The sequence below is a fragment of the Chiloscyllium plagiosum genome, unplaced genomic scaffold (genome assembly GCF_037043375.1).
Source record: "Chiloscyllium plagiosum isolate Xiang-an unplaced genomic scaffold, Cpla_swu_hap1 HiC_scaffold_25, whole genome shotgun sequence".
NCBI classification, from domain to species: Eukaryota; Metazoa; Chordata; class Chondrichthyes; order Orectolobiformes; family Hemiscylliidae; genus Chiloscyllium; species Chiloscyllium plagiosum.
In genome coordinates this window covers 54,267,885-54,288,304 of record NW_028270163.1, presented here as the reverse complement: position 1 = coordinate 54,288,304, position 20,420 = coordinate 54,267,885, and the positions used below count along the sequence as shown (strand labels likewise).

Below are 20,420 nucleotides of genomic sequence, written 5' to 3'. Positions count from 1 at the left end.
TTGATCTGATAATCCTCTACTTCACTTTTTTGTCTTTTCCCCATAACACTTGATTCCATTATTGATTAAAAAGCTGTCCATCCCAGACTTGAAAATAGTTAAGGACTCAACCTCGAGGTCCTTTTGCAGTAAAGAATTCTGTAGATTGCCTCCTTCACATCTTTGTCTTAAATGGTTGACCCCTTATTCTGATGTTATGACCTCAGATTATTGATTTTTCCATAACGTGAAACTACCTTTCCACATCTACCTTATCAGGTTCTTGAGAATTTTGTATGTACAAATTTGGTCACTTCTCATTCTTCTAAAATCCACTGAGTACAAGTCCAACCTGCTCAAGCTCATCTCATAAGGCAGTTCATTTGTACCTGGGATCAACCTCATGAACCTTCGCTGGACTGCCTCCAATGCCAGTATATCTTTCATTATTTAGCTGCTGAGTCAAGATGATTTCAAAGATGAATTTGAATACAGGATGAACCTCATTAATTGTGGTAGTTCGCCATCGGTCTTAATCTTACTGGTGCATTCTTTACAGCAAGTCACAGTCCACTGTTGAACTGATCAGCACTTCCTTCTCATAGTATAAAATGTTGTTCATATAATATAAAATGTTGTTCCCCTTTATTTGACATTTTTATTAATGTCCTGATGGGTGCAAGAGGAATGGCTTTGACAAAATCTGTCTTTTTTTCAACAATGCTGATGTTCTGCAAAACCAAACAACTACACAATATTAGTCTCTTAGATCCAGCAGTGTGGTGACACAGAAGCACCAGTCACTGAAAATCATACAATTACAGCACTATAATGCCATGAAAAATGTTATAAAAGCAGCAATGGTTTCCATTTTTCTTTTATCTTTACTATGCAAGTACAATGTTTGACAGAAAATCAGTCTCACCCTATCTTTTAAGGGTTCAGCTGAAGGAAATCATAAGAAAGTTAAAACGCCATTTCAAGTTCTAGGCTGAGAATAAGGCTGCATTTCTATTCGATGTAAGGAAAAAGTATTTCAACAATATTAGCATTTGAACAATTGAAATTGAAGCTTCAATACAGACAATAAGAATTGATGGCATTACTGCCATCCCTCAGTAATTCATACACCATGATAGGCAGGATAATGGACAGATATTAGGGATCAAATGTCTATTATCAGACCATCAGCTCTGAAAAATACAAAAGACAATTTGAACTATATTACAGGAGACAAAAACTAGTGGAAGACCCCATTGCAGATACTGTAAAAAAAATTTCTCCCTTTTATTCAAGCAATACCTGCTTTCTTGTAAATGTTGCTCTAAAATGACTTGGACATTTTAAGAAAAAGACATACACACACTAAAATGTAAACTAAAATGCATTTTTCCTCCACTTTAGAACCCGAAGACCCAACAGATCTTTATCACACATGTCCAAACTAAATTTGACTTAATCTAGCCCCAATAATACAATATCTGTCAACATCATTCAGACAGAAAAAAATCGATGTAGAATATTTCATGATCTCAGTACGTTCTAAAGAGCTTTATGAAGTATCCATCTCAGTGAATAGTCGTCTCTGTCCCCATACTAAATCTTTGTGCTCAGTTTGCACAGCTGTAATCAGTTTCTTTTTGGTAAATATCTGCTGCATAATCAATTAATGCTATTTTTATTAGTTAACGTCTTTTCCTTGGAACTCTCAATTCTTTCACTGATCCAAGAAAACAGACACGGCCTCAATTTACTATCTCATCCGAAACACAACACCTCTGGCAGAATCACTGAAAGTTACCATTCAGAAGGAGTCAGCCCATTGTTTGCCAATGACCTCTGAATATTTTGATATGGTACATTCTCTTTTTCCCCAAAATATTACACCATGTTTCCATTTAAATAATTAACCAAAGTGTTCTTGAATGTCTCAACCGAACGTCCCTCACCACACTTTCAGTTAGTGAGTTCCAAACCCAGACCACTTGTGAGAAAATATATTTTGTCATTTGCTTCTTTTGCAAAACATTTTAAAACTATGTCCTCTGGTTATCAATCATTTTACAAGTGGGAATACTTTTTTTTCTATCTGCTCTGTCCTGACTACTCACAATTTTGAAAATGTCTCTCAACTCTTCTTTCAGCTTTCTCATCTCCAGGTAAACAGTCCCAACTTCTCTGAACTATCCTCATAACTGAAGTTTCTCATCCCAATTCCCAGTTCACAATTCATCAAAGTTTTGTTTTATCTGGAAATGTTGAAATTGTCTTGAAATGCAAACCTTTCTTCAGTGCAAGTATTTTCCATCAGCCTTTACTCTATTTCGAACCACTCAGCCAATTTTGAATCTACATTACTACTGTCCCTTTTATTTCATTACCTATTACTTAATCAGAAGTCTGTTGTGAGACACTGCATTGAACGCTTTTCAGAAGTCCATGTATGCCACATCAACCCTCTCTGTTACCTCTTCAGAAAACTTCAGCAAGTTAGCTCAGCATAGTTTTTCCATTAAGAACTCCATGCTAATTGGTCCAAACTAACCCACATTTGTTCTATGTGACTATTAATTCTATTCTGAATAATTAATGCTAAATTAAATTGACTGGCCTGTAATTGCTGGGTCTGTCTTGACAGCTTTAAATGAACAAGGGCAGATGATGGTATAGGTGTATTGCTGCTCGATTATAAATCCAGTGTTACTATACAGAGACATAAAGTTGAACCAAAACAGCCTTTCTATCTCCATATTCTATGGTTCATCAATGATCTTCTCTCATATTAGGTCAGAAGTGGGGATTTTTGCTGATGATTGCACAATCTTCAGCATTATTTGCGACTCCCATGATACTGAAAGAGTCCATGTTCAAATGCAGCAAGGTGTGGACAATATCCAGGTTGGGCTGATAAGTGACAAGTAGCAGTTGCAAACACACACATGTCAGACAAAGTCCATCTCAAATAAGAGACAATCTAACCTCTTGATATTCAGTGGTGTTACCATCACCCAATATCAATATCGTGGAGCTTACCATTGAGCAAAAACTCAACTGAACTCGCCATATAAATACACAGGCTATAGGAATAATGTGGCGAGTAACTCACCTCCTAACTTCCCAAAGCCTGTGCACCACCTATAAGGCACAAATCAGGAGTGTGATGGAATAGTCCTACTTACCTGGATGGGTGCAACTCTAACGTTATTCAAGAAGTTTGACACTATCTAGGACAAAGCAGCTGGCTTGATTGGCACCACAACGACAAACATCCACTTCCTCCACAACCGACGCTCAAATTCACTTAGCACTTTCCAATCCAATCAAACTACCCCCAAGGACAGAGGCAGCAGATACATGGGAACACCATCATTTGCAAGTTCCCCTCCAAATCACTCACCATCCTGACTTGGAAATTATCATTGTTCCTATAGCGTCCCTGAGTCAAAATCAGGGAATTTCTCTCCTCGAGGGCATTGTAGGTCTATCTACAGGAGGTGAGCTGCAGTAGTTCAAGAAGACAGCTCATCATCACCTTCTCAAGGGCAACTAAGGGCAGACAATAAATGCTGGCCAATGACACCCATGCCCCATCAGTGAATAAAAACAAATTCATGACATAGCAAAATTAAAACCTTCGAAGACCCTCAAAAATAATTCCCAATGGCTCCTAATATTTGAATAACTAAACCCAAACTCTGCAAATCAATTCCAGATACTGGTTTATATCTTAAACAAATTTATTAACAATGTAGTAACTTTAGCAGAGTAACATTAAACACCAAATTAGTCCAATTGGTCTATGCTATAAACCTATTCACACAAAAGACTGACAGACAAACACGCTTAAGAGATGAATAAAAGAAAATAATAAAACCAGCCAGATTACCTAAGTGGTTTCACCAGTATAGGTGATTTGTTACTTGGTTGATTATATGAAGATGTTCATCAAGGTCACCTTTTCAATTCACTCAGATAAAGGAAGTAATACTTAAAATTTAGTTTTCTATTCTCTGAGCTTCCAAGAACTGCTCATAAGATGTTACATAAAGAGCTCTTAGGTACAGACCAGTGAGCCTGATGTCAATGGTGGGCAAGTTGTTGGAGGGAATCTTGAGGGACAGGATGTACGTGTATTTGGAAAGGCAAGGATTGAATGGGGATCGTCAATATGGCTTTATGCATGGGAAATCATGTCTCACAAACTTGATTGAGTTTTTTGAAGAAGTAACAAAATGGATTGATGAGGGCAGAGCGGTGGACGTGATCCATATGGACTTTAGTAAGATGTTCAGCAAGATTCCCCATGGGAGAATGGTTAGCAAGGTAAGATCTCATGGAACACAGGGCGAACTAGCCATTTCGATACAGAACTGGCTTGAAGATAGAAGACAGAGGGTGGTGGTGGAGGGTTGTTTTTCAGACTGAAGGCCTGTGACCAGTGGAGTGCCACAGGGATCAGTGCTGTGTCCACTACTTTTCGTCATTCATATAAATGATTTGGATATGAGCATAGGAGGTATAGTTAGTAAGTTTCCAGATTACACCAAAATTGGAAGTGTAGTGAATAGTGAAGAAGGTTACCTCAGATTACAACGGGATCTTGATCAGGTGGGCCAATGTACTGGCAGATGGAGTTTAATTTAGATAAATGCGAGGTGCTGCATTTTGGGAAAGCAAAAATCTTAGCAGGACGTGTACACTTAATGGTAAGGTCCTAGGGAGTGTTGCTGAACAAAGAGACCTTGGAGTGCAGGTTCATAGGTCCTTGAAAGTGGAGTCGCAGGTAGATAGGATAGTGAAGAAGGCATTTGGTATGCTTTCTTTTATTGGTCAGAGTACTGAGTACAGGAGTTGGGAGGTCATGTTGTAGCTGTACAGGACATTGGTTAGGCCACTTTTGGAATATTGCGTGCTATTCTGGTCTCCTTCCTATCGGAAGGATGTTGTGAAACTTGAAAGGATTCAGAGAAGATTTACAAGGATGTTGCCAGGGTTGGAGGGTTTGAGCTGTAGGGAGAGATTGAATAGGCTGGGGCTGTTTTCCCTAGAGCGTCGGAGGCTAAGGGGTGACCTTATAGAGGTTTACAAAATTATGAGGGGCATAGATAGTATAAATAGACAAAGTCTTTTCCCTCGGGTGGGGGAATCTAGAACTAGAGGGCATAGGTTTAGGGTGAGACAGGTAAGATATAAAAGAGACCTAAGGGGCAACTTTTTCACGCAGAGAGTGGTACATGTATGGAATGAGCTGCCAGAGGAGGTGGTGGAGGCTACTGCAATTGCAACATTTAAAAGGCATTTGGATGGGTATATGAATAAGAAGATTTTGGAAGGATATGGGCCGGGTGCTGGCAGGTGGGACTAGATTAGGTTGGGATATCTGGTCGGCATGGATGAGTTGGACCGAAGGTTCTGTCTCCATGCTGTACATCTCTATGACTCTCAACCATTTATGCTGAAGCATCAGCAGGCAGATTGCCCATCTCTTCCACGAGGTCCTAATTAGCATGCAACATCTGCTACCTGCTTGAGAATAAGGTCTTTTCCAGACTTGATGGAATCAATACCAGGTACTGACCTTGTTAATAGACCTCTGCTATCTGTTTAAACGTAATGCCCTTACCTAGAGATAAAGCATCCACTTTTCATCAGGAACAGACTTGTAATTCTCCTTTTGTTTCCCTTTTACTTAAAGAAGATGTTGGGATTTCCCTTTTTGTAGCTGCCAGTATTTTTTCATATCCTTTTATTGTCATTTATTTTCTCATCTCCCTTCTGTATTCAGATTGGTTCTTAATTGGGTTTATTACCTGACATCTTCCATACTTAACCTCACAAATAAACAAGAGTTTGTTTGGTCTTTTTTCCTTTTAACACAAGCTATTACCAACAGTCCAAAAGTCATCTTTAGCTCCCAGTTCACACTCCAAATGATGACCATGAAACAGTTGTTGATTGTCAGAAATATCCAGCTGATTCACTAATTTCTTTTAGGGAAGGAAATTTTCCTCCAAACCAGGTCTGGCCTACATGTGATTCCAGACCCACAGCAATGTGGTTGACAGTTAGGGGTAGGTGATAAATGCTGGTCTAGCCAGAGATGCTCATATTCTGTGACTAATTAAGAAAAAAAAATTGTAAGTCTTCAGTTCTCTGACACCAATCCCAAATCCATGGGAGATTGAAGAATTATCGTTTGCAATTTCCACTCTGATTTCCTTCAATATCGTTGATGCGTCTCATTTAGCCATGGCGCCTTAATAACTTTAAGTACTGACAGCTTATCCAATGCCTCCCCTTTATAAATTTTAAACCCTTCTAATGGCTGAATTTCCTCCTTTGCCATGATGGGCAGCATTAATCCTATATGTAAAAACAAATGCAATGCATTAATTTAATACCTCAGCCATTTTTCATGCCTCCATTTAAAAATCCACTTTTTGGTCTCAAATTGCCCCTAATTCTCCTTTTGCTTCCCTTTTATTTCTGATGTGCTTAGAATACTTTGGGATTTACTTTTTTGTTAGTTGCCAGTCTTTTTTCATATCTTTTTGTTTCTCTTATTTGTTTTCTCACCCCCTTCTGTATTCAGCTAAGTTCTCAATTGGATTCACTACCTGACATCTTCTTTAACTTAATGTCTATCTCCTTTGTCATACTGTCCCCAATTCTCCACATGCCGTATGACAGGTATTCTGCTTGATTGAGCTGCCCTGCCATACCTTAATTTATAGTTTTAATGTACTTTATTTACTGTAACTTTAATTATGTTAACTTATTTAACCTTATTGTTGTACTATTCTCAAGTTCCTGGATTGGCATTGAACTCAGAATGTTCTCATTCAGGTTAATCTGCTACCTGAGCCTTCGCTTACTGCAGTAAACGAGCGCAATCATTGTGCATAACAAAAACAGAAATCAATCACAAGATGAAAATTAACTCTTTCCTGCAAGGCTGATGGTGTTACGAGAATATCTGAAGCAACTTGACTGTAAAGTGCAAGGTGGTGAGTTTTGGCACGGAATACAAAGTCATAAGAAGCCCATTTTTAACTCATTTTGATCACTTTGTTTCAGTAAATGAAAGGTATTCACTTAGTTTTAATAAAACTTTACTGGGTCCAGGTAGCCAATGTTCCACTTCATTGGTTTCTGGTCACAGTTCATTAGTAGAGTGGAGACATCATAAAAATTAAGGTTTAATTTGCACAATGTGCACAAGTGGTGACAGAAACAGGGATGCGATTGAAACAGACAGATACCAAAATAATCAATAACAAATGTCCTTGAAAAAAAGCATTGCCCTGAGACATTTGCTGTAACAAACAGTGCTCATTTTAACTGCTAAAGTCAATCAGTTTGCTACTGGAAATCATGATCATGAAATCGAAGGACTTGGCAGCTGAGAAGCTCTGATCACATACATAGAGAAGGAGTATTAGGATTCAAAAGCCACCAATGTAGTTTGCTTCATCAATTATTAGCCAGGTGTTTAAATGGAAGATTTCCTTGGTGTGTCATAATTAAAAATAATTTAGGATTTTGGTATATTTAGAGCATTGAGAAAAACCTCTACCTGCAGAGACATTCACAACTTGAACGACAACACTTCATCAAACAACACTTTGTAAAAACTCAGGGGAGTAATAAAAGATTAAATCTATATTTTTTAGTGTGCTTATATTTGGAATACCTTCACTCAAGTGACATCAGTGGAATGATATTGGGGGAGTTAACATGCCTGATGTTATGCTCTGAAATCACATACTTATAGTTAGCCACAAGCACAGAAGTAGTTTCGCTAAGCAATCACACCTGAATGAACTTTATAACTTTAGCACTCATGCTGACAACAGTGCACTGCATTGTCAGGTAGGAAATTCAACATATAAGCCGCAAGTCATGCACTCCCTGTGCACTACTAAGGGAGTGTGGTGCTGATAAAAGTACCTTCATTTATCAGAAGCATTAATTTGAGGCTCTATTTATTCACATGCACCTGCATACTGCACAATTTTTCTAACCATTCAGTTTTTTCTTTGGAAAATCAGAGTTAGTGCACATACAATTTTCTAATTTACTTTGCTGGTGAGAAAAGCCTGCTACTTACTGTACACATTTCAAGTGATCCTTTGCATGACTCCACAGTGCCATTCCTATCAGCAAGCAATGCTGTTTGCATTAGAAAAAGAAGGAAATATATACTAAGTTACTTGTGGGAGTAGTGTAGTTGTCTCTAACAGTAACCACGTGGTGAGATGGAGTATTAAGCAAAACAATAATGAGAACTTATCAGAAATGTAGAGCTATAATCTTGCTGGATTTTAATAAACTGGAGAAAAGTAGATGGATGAAGTTAGCCACAACCACTTCCATCTAGAAGGACAAGGGCAGCAGGTACTTGGGAACATCTCCACATGCAAGTTCTCCTCTAAGCCTCTCACCACCCTGACTTGGAAATATACCGCCGTTCCTTCAGAGTCATTGGGTCAAAGTGCTGGAATTCTCTCCCTGCCGGCATTGTGGGTTAATCCACAACAAATGAACTGCCACAATTCAAGAAGGCAGCTCACCACCAACTTCTCAAGGGCAAATAGGGACGGGCTTTCAATGCTGGCCAGCCAGCGATGCCCAAGTTCCTAAAATGAATTTTTTAAAAAAGCAGGCTATACCATACCCGGGCATTGTGCAAAAAGGACGACATAGACCGGCAGATTTTCGAAAAATACAGATGTAGCAGGGTTGTTGCTATGTGTGACTTCAACTTTCCCAATATTGACTGGAACCTCCTCAGTGCAGATGGTTTTTCTCAGGTGTGTTTAGGAGGGTTTCCTTACTCAGTGTGGAGACAGGCCGATGAAGGGAGAGGCCATTTTGGATTTGGTGCTCAGCAATGAGCCAAGATAGGTGTCAGATCTTGTGGTGGGAGAACACTTTGGTGACAGTGACCACAAATGCTTCACCTTTACCATAGCCTTGGAGAAGGAAAGGAGCAGTTACCAAGGGAAGATACTTAATTGGGGAAAAGAAAATTATGACGCTATCAGACGGGAGTTGGAACTACAGATTGGGAGCAATTGTTCCACAGAAAGGGCACAACAGACATGTGGAAACTGTTTAAGGAGCAGTTGTTGCGATTGATGCACAAATTTGTTCCTCTGAGACAGGCAAGAAGGAGTAAGATTAGGGAGCCTTGGATGATGAAAGCTTCTCATCAAAAGGAAGAAGGCAGTTTACGTAAGGTGGAGGAAGCAAGGATCTAGCACAGCTTTAGAGGCTTACTAGAAAGGAGCTCAGAAACGGACTGAGGAGAGCCAGGAGGAGGCACGAGAAATGCTTGTCAGAAAGGATTAGGGAGAACCCAAAGGCATTTAACTCATACGTGAGGAATAAGAGAATGATCAGGGAGAAGGTTGAGTCAGTCAGGGATAGTGCATGGAGTCTGAGCAGATAGGGGAAGCCCTAAATGTATTTTACTTTGGTTTTCACTAAGGAAAAGGACATTGTTGTGAATGAGAACTTTGAGGAGCTGGGAAACAGGCTGGAACAGATGAAGATTGATGAAGTTTATGTGCTGGAAACTTTGGCAAACATTAAGATTGATAAGTTCCCCAGGGCCAGACCAGATTTATCTAGGCTGATCTGGGAAGCGAGAAAGGAGGTTGCTAAGCTCTGATCTCCAGCATCTGCAGACCTCACTTTCTCCTCAAAGATTAATTGCCAGCTTGTCTTATGAGGAATGGTTGGACAGGCTGGGGCTATCACACTCGAATATAGGAGAGTAAGAAATAACTTGTTTGAAACATGTAAGATTCTAAGGAGTTTTTTAAAAAATATACCTTTACTAAAAAAATAAATTTTTAAATATTACATCAAATATAAAACAAAACAATTCAAAACAGTACAAAAAAAAGAACACAAGAAAAAAGTGAAAAAACCCAACCCACCCTCATGTACAAATGTATAAATATATATAGAAAAATATAGAAAAAACCCAACTAACTATTTAACTAAATAAATAATAACCAACAACAAACTAATAAATACTAGTAACTCAACTCAGCCAAACAAGACACTCATACATTCACAGTTCCTCCTCCCTGGATATTGGACTCGTAAAACACAATCGTTACAGCTATACAAAAGCTCTTGTTAGTGTGGCAGATAAATCAGTGTCCAGGTATTCCAAAAAGGGCTGTCATGTCTTATAAAAATTTTCAGTTTTGTGGTGTACCATACTTGTGAGAAAATCCAAGGGAATATGCTCCATAACAATCTTCCGCCAACCCGACAGGCCCAAGGGGTTTTCAAATACCCAACCTAGCAAAATACTCTTTCTTGCAGAAAAAGTGAGGATACTGAAAAGTTTTTTCTTATGCGCACCTGCAAGGAGTACACTTAGCAGGCTCAGAAGAAGAGAGATCAGGTCCTTGTCCACCCTAACACCCAAAACTTCTCCATTGCACCTCCCACAGCATCCCAGTATGGTCGAAGCCTAGCACAGGACCAGAGACAATGGGTAAGAGTGCCCATACAAACCTTGCACTTGAGACATGTAGAAAATACCCTGTTTTAAATTTTGACAAACGGTCCAGAGCCAAGCTGACCCTGTGCAGAATCTTCAACTGTAAAGCATGAGTCCTATTGCAAATTGATATATTTCTTGTGTTTTTCCAAATATCTTCCCATGCCTCTGAGCAGACTTCAACACCTAGCTCTCCCTCCCACACCCCTTGAACTCATCTGAGGGGGCACCCCCCAATTGATGATATAAAGTACTGACAGAAAGTGTACTCTTAGCACTGAGCACCCTCCTCTCTATGTCGGATTTGTAAGGATCAATCAAAAGTGTAGTCTTTGTTTGAATAAAATCCCTGTTAGAACCTAGAACTAGGGGTCACTGTTTAAAAATTCAGGGGTAACACATTCACAGAAGGTGGTGAGTCTTTGGAACTTTCTTCTCCCAAAAAAAGATAGAAGTAAAGTCTGAGTATTTTTATAGCAAAGGGAGAGAGAGGAGTGAAAGGAATAGGTGGGAATGACAAGTGATCAGATCAGTCATGATCTTACTAAATGGGTGAGCAGCCAAGTGGGCCACAGAGACTCCTAATTTGAATGTTCCTACATACATATGTTTCAGTACAATTTTTCTAAGAGAATCTTTATCATCTCCACTAACAGCAGTTCTCTTTAATACAACATTTTCAGTGTCTTAACTATAAGGGACACAGACTATAGTGTATGTGCTGCAGAACTGATCAGCCATCCAACTTAAAATCTGACTGGCTCACATTAAGCATTATTTGACCAAAACATGCTTCTTTTCTTCATTATCTTAAAACATTTCTCTACCTTCTTCACTCTTGCCTCCAACAGGAAGCATGAGGAGTTCAAAAACATTATTGTCACTAAGGCCGAGAACCTTCTATTCAGCAAACCTCAGCTGCTTTCTCAAATTCAAACCTCCCCATGGGTCTCTGGCCCTGTATCCACATTTTTCTTAAATATTATCTCTCTTATACCCTCTTCAAACTCATCCCCTATGTAAGACCTTGTGCTTCCTTGAATCTATTCCCTCCAGACTACTGAGAAGCTCACTTCCCTTCCTGGTCGTCGTGGTAGCTGATACTCTAAATGTTTCTTTGTCCTAAAGTAATTAATCCCTCCTCTCTGTTTTCTTCTTTCTCCCTCAGGTTCATAACTCATAATCTTTTTTAGTAATGTGCAGTATTGCATCATGTTAAGGATTTTCTGATAGCTCATTACACCACATCACTTGCTGTAGTACCATTCTAAATAATCAAGATCTTCTCAAAGCTCCAACTTGTTTTTTTAAGATCTGCACTGGTTGCATGTATTTTCTTTCTCCTCAAAGAGATATTTAATTTGAATGTTAATTAAAGATTTCAAAATCTTCCCTACTACAGATGTTAAACTTACTGGTCTGTAATTACCTGAGTTAACTATGTCTCCTTTTCTGAAAATGGGTATTAAATTGATTACTGATCTGTTCTGTGGAAATCATGCATTCTTGATAGAACCCTGAAATAAAAATTCTGAAGCCTCTGCTCTTTCTTCTCCCATTTACTTCAGGATCCTTTGATGTGTCTCATCAGGTCATTGCACTTTATCTTAAGAAACAGTTTGTGATGGTACCTCTCATTTCTCCTTCAACCAGTTCATGTTTATCTCCTCGTCAATATCCTTCAATTTTGTGTCCATAATTGTTCGATATCTCAAATGAAATCCTGACTTCAAAACTCCAACCATTTAATCCACAGTAAAGTGGCATTGTTTCAACATTATTGCAAGGAAGATGAATTTATAAAAAGTAGCTACATTTTGAACAGTATTGAAGAATATCTGTACAAACTGTGCAAACTAGTGCAAGGAAGTCTCAGAAAGCGCAGCTTCCCCAGATGTGTAAAAACTATTTATAAATATCACAAATTTACAAGTATAGGTACAAATGCTTGCAATTCAAACTTCACCAGGGAATCAATTATAACAGGTCAGGCAGCTGCTGCGCTTTTCCAGCAACACATTTTTAAGCTCTAATCTCCAGCATCTGCAATCCTCACTTTCTCCTAATAAATTATAACCACTGTACCATTGGATGGCAGAGTCCATTGGAGCTTTCGGTGATAGGAAACAACGCTTCTTCATTTATAATACTGCTAGAATAGTGTTGTTTCCCAAATTGTTGAATAGGACTGAAAAACAACACACAGTTTATTGGAGCCTCCAACAATAACATTGTTGGAGGCTGGTGCCCAGTTCTGGTCATTCATTGGGCATAATTGTCTTAGGAAGGCTAACAGAAAAAAATCTGACTTCTTCATTCTACACTGTTAGACTATCTAATCTTTTTATTAAACATTGCCTATTTAGCCAGTGACATGATGCCTCTGTTCTTCCCTTGGTCAGCATTTCCCATCAAAGATGCAATGAACTGCCTGGCTCCTTTCAACTCCAATTTATATGTTTACAGTGCTGTATAGACGTAGGAGACCATGTAACACTTCAATCAAATTCACTTTGAAAAACCTTCAAGTGGTTGAACTTTTCTCATGAGAAAGCATTCACGTTGTCTATTGACACATAACTTCAAACCATCAACTTTGAACTGATTTATCCTGCCAGATAAATCACTCAACTCTAATAAACATAAAGCCTCGATGCAAGCACACGATATATCTTATTGCAAGAAACTGAAGTATGCCAGAAGGTTTAAAATCTAAAGCTCTAGGGACACAAATATAGCAGTAGTCATGCCACTTTAGAGTGAATTATGTAGACTTCTCAAGCCACTAAAGCCAGAATTGTGACTATTTAGAAGGTCACAGCTGAGCAATAGCATCATTGGTTAGTTCGAATTGCAAAAGAAATTGCAATTTCTGCTCTACTTGAACATTTCTTGGCTGGAAAAGAAAATACACGAGAACACGATCTAAATGATGATAGCACTTGACAACTAAAGTTTGATGATCGCAGAACTAGCTAGATCAGAGCCAACCTTTTGACTTGATAATCAATTGGAGTACATTTTAATGCCAGGTCCACCAAAAGGCTAATCAGTGACATATGTTTTCAGTCTTTTGGAAAATGGAGATAAAGGATAATAATAATTCAAAAAGGAAAACATAAAATTCCTGTTGAGAGTGTAATGCTGGAAAAGCACAGCCAGACAGCATTCCTGATGAAGAGCTTTGCCCAAAACGTCGATTCTCCTGCTCCTCGGATACTGCCTGACCTGCTGTGCTTTCCCAGCACCACACTTTTGACTTTAATGTTCAACATCTGCAGTCCTCACTTTCACCTAACATAAAATTCCTGTCTTTCTGTTCTCATATTATGCCAAAACACTTGTACAAAGTCAGAACTGGATTCCATTAACTGCCTGAAGCATCATTAGATTATTTCTAATCAGTAATATAGTACTGCAATAATTAAAATCTACCGAAAAAAATGACTAACTACACAAACAAACACTGAATTCTCTTTTCTAAACCATTCTGGCTCTCTAGCTCTCCCTCTTTCTTTTTAAAATGCTCCTTAACACTGACTTCTTTGGCCAAGCCTATGGTCCTCGGTCCCAACAAATGGTTGTATAATAAAATTATGCTTGATAGTTGAGCCTTTGAAATGTCTTCAATTCCTGTCCTACATTTTGTAGGTGTGTGGCAGTGCATTCTTTTAGAATGTACTATGCAGGGGACAAACAGCTACGCACAAGAAAGCTATCAACACGTACGGCAATGCAGCAAACTTAAAGGAATTGTGCAATACAACCAACAGACTGCATCCAGGAAAACATTAGATGTAACCTCTTGCTTCAGTCATGTTAGGATGTTACCAGCATAATATATAATTGCATGTTACTGTTGGAAGGGTTTATTACTTCAATATTAATTTCTTGTGCAGTTTGTTTTATTTACTTGTGCAAAAAGTGGTCAATGTACTACATTCACTGCATTTAGAAAACATAAAGGAAGGACAAACAGCCTACCCTTTCCACAACATGTTCCATTTCAGCAGCATTTGTCTTCTGAATCTCCAGTTTCATCCTTTCCATTTCAGCTTTCAGTTTGTTGACAGTAGTTTCGTGATCATGCAAAGCTCTCTGCTTTTCCTCCTCACGTAGTAGTCCCAACTCAACTAGCTGTTGTTTTCTCTGAGAGTTGACCTGGATAAGTTCTTCACGTAGCTGGTGGACCTGGCTTTCCAACTCTGCAATTGTCTGCAAAAACAGCAAGTCTTTTTCATTATTGCAGTTTATCACAAATGTACATTTGATGACAAAATCTCATTAAAAATGTCAAGATTAAAACTGTTAACATTAGCTTGCTTGCAAACTGCTTCTGGATATATATTACTCAAATAGTGAAAATGTGAATCCTTGTATTCTCTCCCTTACAACATTGAGGCTCCACTTCCAGCACAGAGATTGTAATGGTTCAAGAAGGCAGCTCACCACTACCTTCTCAGGGATAACTAGGAATGGGCAATAAATGCTGGCCAGCCAGCAACGCCTACAAGTGAATAATAAAAAAGCCTGTGCAACCTCTCTTATAAGATAACCCTTCAATCCAAAGCATTAATCCACTAAACCATGTCCAACCTTCTTCAAAGGCATTTACATCCTTCCTGAAACAAAGAGACTAATACTATATACGAAATTCCCAAATGTGCTCACACTCATGCCCTGCATAACTGAAAAATAACCATCCTTTTTTGAGTGTAAGAACTCGGCGCAGGAGTCGTCCCTCAAGCCCGCTCCACCATGAAGATGGTTGATCTCATCTCTGCTGAAAATGTGTTGCTGGAAAAGTGCAGCAGGTCAGGCAGCATCCAAGGAGCAGGAGAATCGACATTTCGGGCATGAGCCCTTCAGCTAAAAAGCTGTATGTCTCCTTGTTAAATTTAGTCAATGTCCGGCATCCACTGTAATCTGGGCTCATGAATTCCACAGATTCACGCCATTTTCAGGGAAGCAATTTCTCCTCATCTCTGCTTTAGACCTGCTACCACTTATCCCAAAACTATGAACTCTCATTCGAGATTGCCCCAGTAAGGAAACATCCTCTCTGCATGTGCTTTGTCAATACCCTTTAGCATCTAATATACTTCCAATTAGGCCTCCTCTTTTTCTTCTAAACTGTAGCAAGTATAACCCGACAAATATAGTCCTGCGCAATCTCTGTTCAGAAAACAAACTCCTTACTCTGGAATTAATCTACTGAGCCCACAAGATTGCAAATACAGATCATGTCAGGTAAGGGAACCAAAATTACACAAAATACTCCAGGTGCAGTGTCATTAATGCCTTGTTCAGCTTCAGCAACACTTCTCTCCAAAATTCCATTTTTATTCTTTATTAACTACTGTTACTACCTGCATACTAATTTTCTGTGATTCATGGATGAGGACAGATTCTTCTGCACTGAAGCACTCTGAGGTCTCTCTCCACCAAAATAATAAGTTGCCTTTCTATTCTTCTGACCAAATTAAATAACCTCACATTTATCCACATTAATACTTCATCTGCCAAACTCTGGCCTATTTATTAACCTATCCATATCCATAAGACCATAAGACATAGGAGTGGAATAAGGCCATTCGGCCCATCGAGTCCACTCAGCCATTCAATCATGGCTGATGGGCATTTCAACTCCACTTACCCGCATTCTCCCCATAGCCCTTAATTCCTTGTAACATCAAGAATTTATCAATCTCTGCCTTGAAGACATTCAGCGTCCCAGCCTCCACTACACTCTGCGGCAATGAATTCCACAGGCCCACTGTATATTTCTTATTTCTTCTTTGCAACTTACTTTCCCACCTATTTTAGTGTCATCTACAAATTTGGCTATAGTACTTTCTAACACCCGTCCCAAATCAAAATAATTAATATAGATTGTAAATAGTTGAGGCCCAAAGACCAAATCCTGTGGCACCCTACTAGTTACAGCTTCCAACCAGAAAAAAGACCCAACTGTCCTGACTTTCTGCTTGTTAGTCAATCCTCTATCCAAGTTAATAAATTGCCCTGAACCCCATTTGTATGACACAAAATCCCCTACCATGTCCAATTTAAAATTCTTATTCTGATGGCATCTCAGAGCTTCATGGCTTATCACTACAACCTTCTCCAACCCTTCATTAACTGCATTTCATCAATGTGGCCTTTGCTGCATTGCCTTCTCCTTTCAGCCCACCTAAATTTTGACTTCTTTGTCTCAGCACCTTCTTTTGTCTGAAAATATTCCTGTTAAAGTGCCTTAAAAATAATAGAAACAAATATCCCCTTATGATGGAATGAATGATTTATTATTGTCGCTTGTATTTTATAGTGAATAATACAGTAAAATGCAGTGAAAGGCTTCAACTGTTGCCATAATCTGGCACCATTTTGAATAGTTTAAGAATAAAAAGAGTAAATATATATAGCTGAAAGAGAGTCCTCCACTGCCACCTGCACCAGACCCATCAACATAGAAGTTGCAACTCATTACGTGCCGTCTTTCACCTCCAGGTCCACCTTGTCGATGCCGCTACCGAGCCCTATGCTGAAATCATACTCACCTGCAATCATTGCTGCCTGCTGATAACCAGGAGTCCTCACTCCGGCCTACCATGACTGCAACCAGGGGTCCCTGGCTCCGCTGTTGCCTCAAAGATGGCAGAGGTCCCCAGTCCGGGCATACAATGCTGCTGCCACAATAGCTGCCACCTTGCCAGTGCCAGGAGACTTGCACTGTGCCTACTGCAATCAGGACTGCCTGGCTCCGCTCCCAGGCCAGGAGTCCCACTCTGGGCCTACTGCAACCTGGAGTCTCTGGTTCCGCTGCCAGGCGGAGTCCCCGCTCTGGGCCTACTGTAACCAGGACTGCCTGGCTCCGCTGCCAGGCCAGGAGTCTCGCTCTGGGCCTACTGCAACCTGGAGTCTCTGGTTCCGCTGCCAGGCCAGGAGTCCATACTCTGGACCTAGTGCAACCTGGCATCAGACTCTGCTGCCAGGCCAGGCCACAGCCATGCCTAGAGTCCCACTCTGGCCGCAGATGTCACCTGGCACCACCATCTAGAAGAGCCCACTGCTCTAGTCGCTGGAGGAGCTTTCCTGCTGGCCTCAAATGCCAGGAGGACATCCTCACTGATGCCGCTGCCACTTCCAATTACTATGAAGAGCTGCATCTGTGGCTGGAACGCTGGTGCCAGGCCACACACAGCCCACTCTCGCTGGTGTGCCAATGCTGCCGACTAACCCGCCAGAGAAAAGAAAGCCAAAAGAAAAAACAAAAGGAAAAGAGTAGAGATAAAATGAAAAAAAAAGAAAAGCAGATGGGAGCTGATGAGCCCTGGCAAGAGCCCACATGCAGCCCTGCCTCTTTGCCGCCATCATGACCTCAGTGAATGGTGCAGATTTAATGGTCTAGTTCTACTCCTCTGTCTTATGGCCTTCTTCTCCCAATAGGCCATTATTGGAGAATGTATACAGCACAAGTTGCATTGTCATCTTTCAAAATTTGATGGCAATTCTGTGGGAGTGCAGCAATAGTTGTAGAAGGCACTCAAAATGAAACTTTGGATAAAGACAAAGAATTGTGGATGCTGGAGATCTGAAATAAAGAAATTGTTGGAGAATTCAGCAGAACTGTCAATATCTGTGGAGAAAGTGAGGACTGCAGATGCTGGACATCACAGTCAAAAGCTGTGGCGCTGGAAAAACACAGCAGGTCAGGCAGAATCTGAGGAGCACGAGAGTTGACATTGCTCATGCCTGAAACGTTGACTCTCCTGCTCCTCAGATGCTGCCTGACATAGAACATAGAACATAGAAGAATACAGCGCAGTACAGGCCCTTTGGCCCTCGATGTTGCGCCGATCCAAGCCCACCTAACCTATACTAACCCACTATCCTCCATATACCTATCCAATGCCCGCTTAAATGCCCATAAAGAGGGAGAGTCCACCACTGCTACTGGCAGGGCATTCCATGAACTTACGACTCGCTGAGTGAAGAACCTACCCCTAACTTCAGTCCTATATCTACCCCCCCTTAATTTAAAGCTATGCCCCCTTGTAATACCCGACTCCATACGCGGGAAAAGGTTCACACTGTCAACCCTATCTAACCCCCTAATCATCTTGTACACCTCAATCAAGTCACCCCTAAACCTTCTTTTCTCTAATGAAAACAGCCCCAAGTGTCTCAGTCTTTCCTCATACGATCTTCCTTCCATACCAGGCAACATCCTGGTAAACCTCCTCTGCACCCGTTCCAGTGCCTCCACATCCTTCCTATAGTATGGCGACCAAAACTGCACACAATACTCCAGATGCGGCCGCACCAGAGTCTTATACAACTGCATCATGACCTCAGGACTCCGGAACTCAATTCCTCTACATGTTGTGCTTTTCCACTTTTTGACTCTGACAATATCTGTGCTGAGTGAAATGGAGCTAATGTTTCAAGTCCAATATGATTCCTTTTTGGAATGGAAATTTTTGAAAATTTATCTTAATCTGGACTGGAGCTTTTTTTAAAACAACAGTTTTGAACCTTGAAAGAATGAGGAACAGAATCGTTGCTGAGAACCGAAAATAAAATTTGGCACAGGATAGGAGCCTTTAACATTTTGTGCCTCTAAGAGATTAAAGTTTCTTACAAGTTAAGTTTAAAGAAGTAAGTATCCTCACCACAATGAAGAAAATTGTTGTTGGGATGAAGACCTGTCAGATAGCAACAAGAACAGAGATGGAAAACCAGACAACGGAATTAGTAGTTTCAAAACGCTGAATGGTGTTACCTCTGCACAATAGAAAAATTTTGGTTTCCCACTGGCATAATCAATAAATGTGGTGTCTGGTGTAACACCCGGGTGTATGGTCCTGATCTCAGCTTGGCCAGCAATATACAGTGTATGGGCAGTAATAAAACCTGCCAAAGATCCTGTGACTATGTAGAATTCTAAACAGAGGAAACTATGATGGTATGAAGCATAAATTGGCTATGATAGATTGAAGAATGTCACACTTGAAGGTATGACCGTGGAAAGGCAATGGCAAATATTCAACAAACACATGGGAGAACTGCAACAATTGTTCATTCCTGTCTGGCACAAAAGTAAGATGAATAAGGTGACCAAACCATGGCTTACAAAGCAAATTAGAGACAGTATTAGATCCAAGGAATAGGTACACAAATTGGCCAGAGGAGCAGGAGCAATTTAGAATTCAGCAAAAAAGAACAAAGGGATTGATTAAGAAAGGTGTGAGAGTAAGCTTGTGCAGAACATAAAAACTGATCTTAAAGGGTTTCTGTACGAATAAAAACAGAATTGAGAAAGAGAGAACATGTTCCAACAAAAGGTCACTGGACTTAAAACATTAGCTGTGTTTCCCTCTCCATAGATGCTGCTGGGTTTCTCCAGCAATTTCCTTTTTAGTTTCAGATTTCCAACAATTGCAGTTATTTATTTCATTTTAAGGTTTCCATAATATGTGAAGAGAAAAGATTGGTGAAGGCAAATGTAGGTCCCTTACAATAAGAAACAGAGGAATGTATTATGGGGAACAAAGAACTGGCTGACTAGCTACTTTGGTTCTGTGTTCACAAAGGATGATACAAGTATTAGAAATGTTGGAGATCACATGATTTAATGAGCAGGAGGAACTGAAGGAAACCAGCATTAATAGGGAAATGGTGTTGGGGAAATTGATAGGATGGAAGGCTGATAAATCCCGAAAGACTGATAATCCAAATCCCAAATTAGTGAAGGAAGTGGCCCTATAAATTGTTGGTTCATTGGTGGTCATCTTCCAAAATTCTACAAACTCTGGAACAGTGCCTACAGATTGGAAGGGAGGCAATGTAAATGTTTCAGAAGAGAGGCTGAGAGATGAGCACTTGAAAAACAATGGCAGGGTGGGATAGAATC

The 20,420-nt window shown here is 40.0% G+C and overlaps 1 protein-coding gene across 1 annotated transcript in view; it reads right to left on the bottom strand.

Annotated features, from left to right (window-relative positions):
- Nucleotides 1–20,420, bottom strand: part of cep112 (centrosomal protein 112) — a 557,597-nt gene that overhangs the window by 171,186 nt on the left and 365,991 nt on the right. Inside the window, exon 21 of the mRNA XM_088000744.1 lies at nt 14,489–14,719. Coding sequence (XP_087856870.1) covers nt 14,489–14,719 — 231 coding nt within the window. The remainder of the gene's footprint in view (nt 1–14,488; nt 14,720–20,420) is intronic.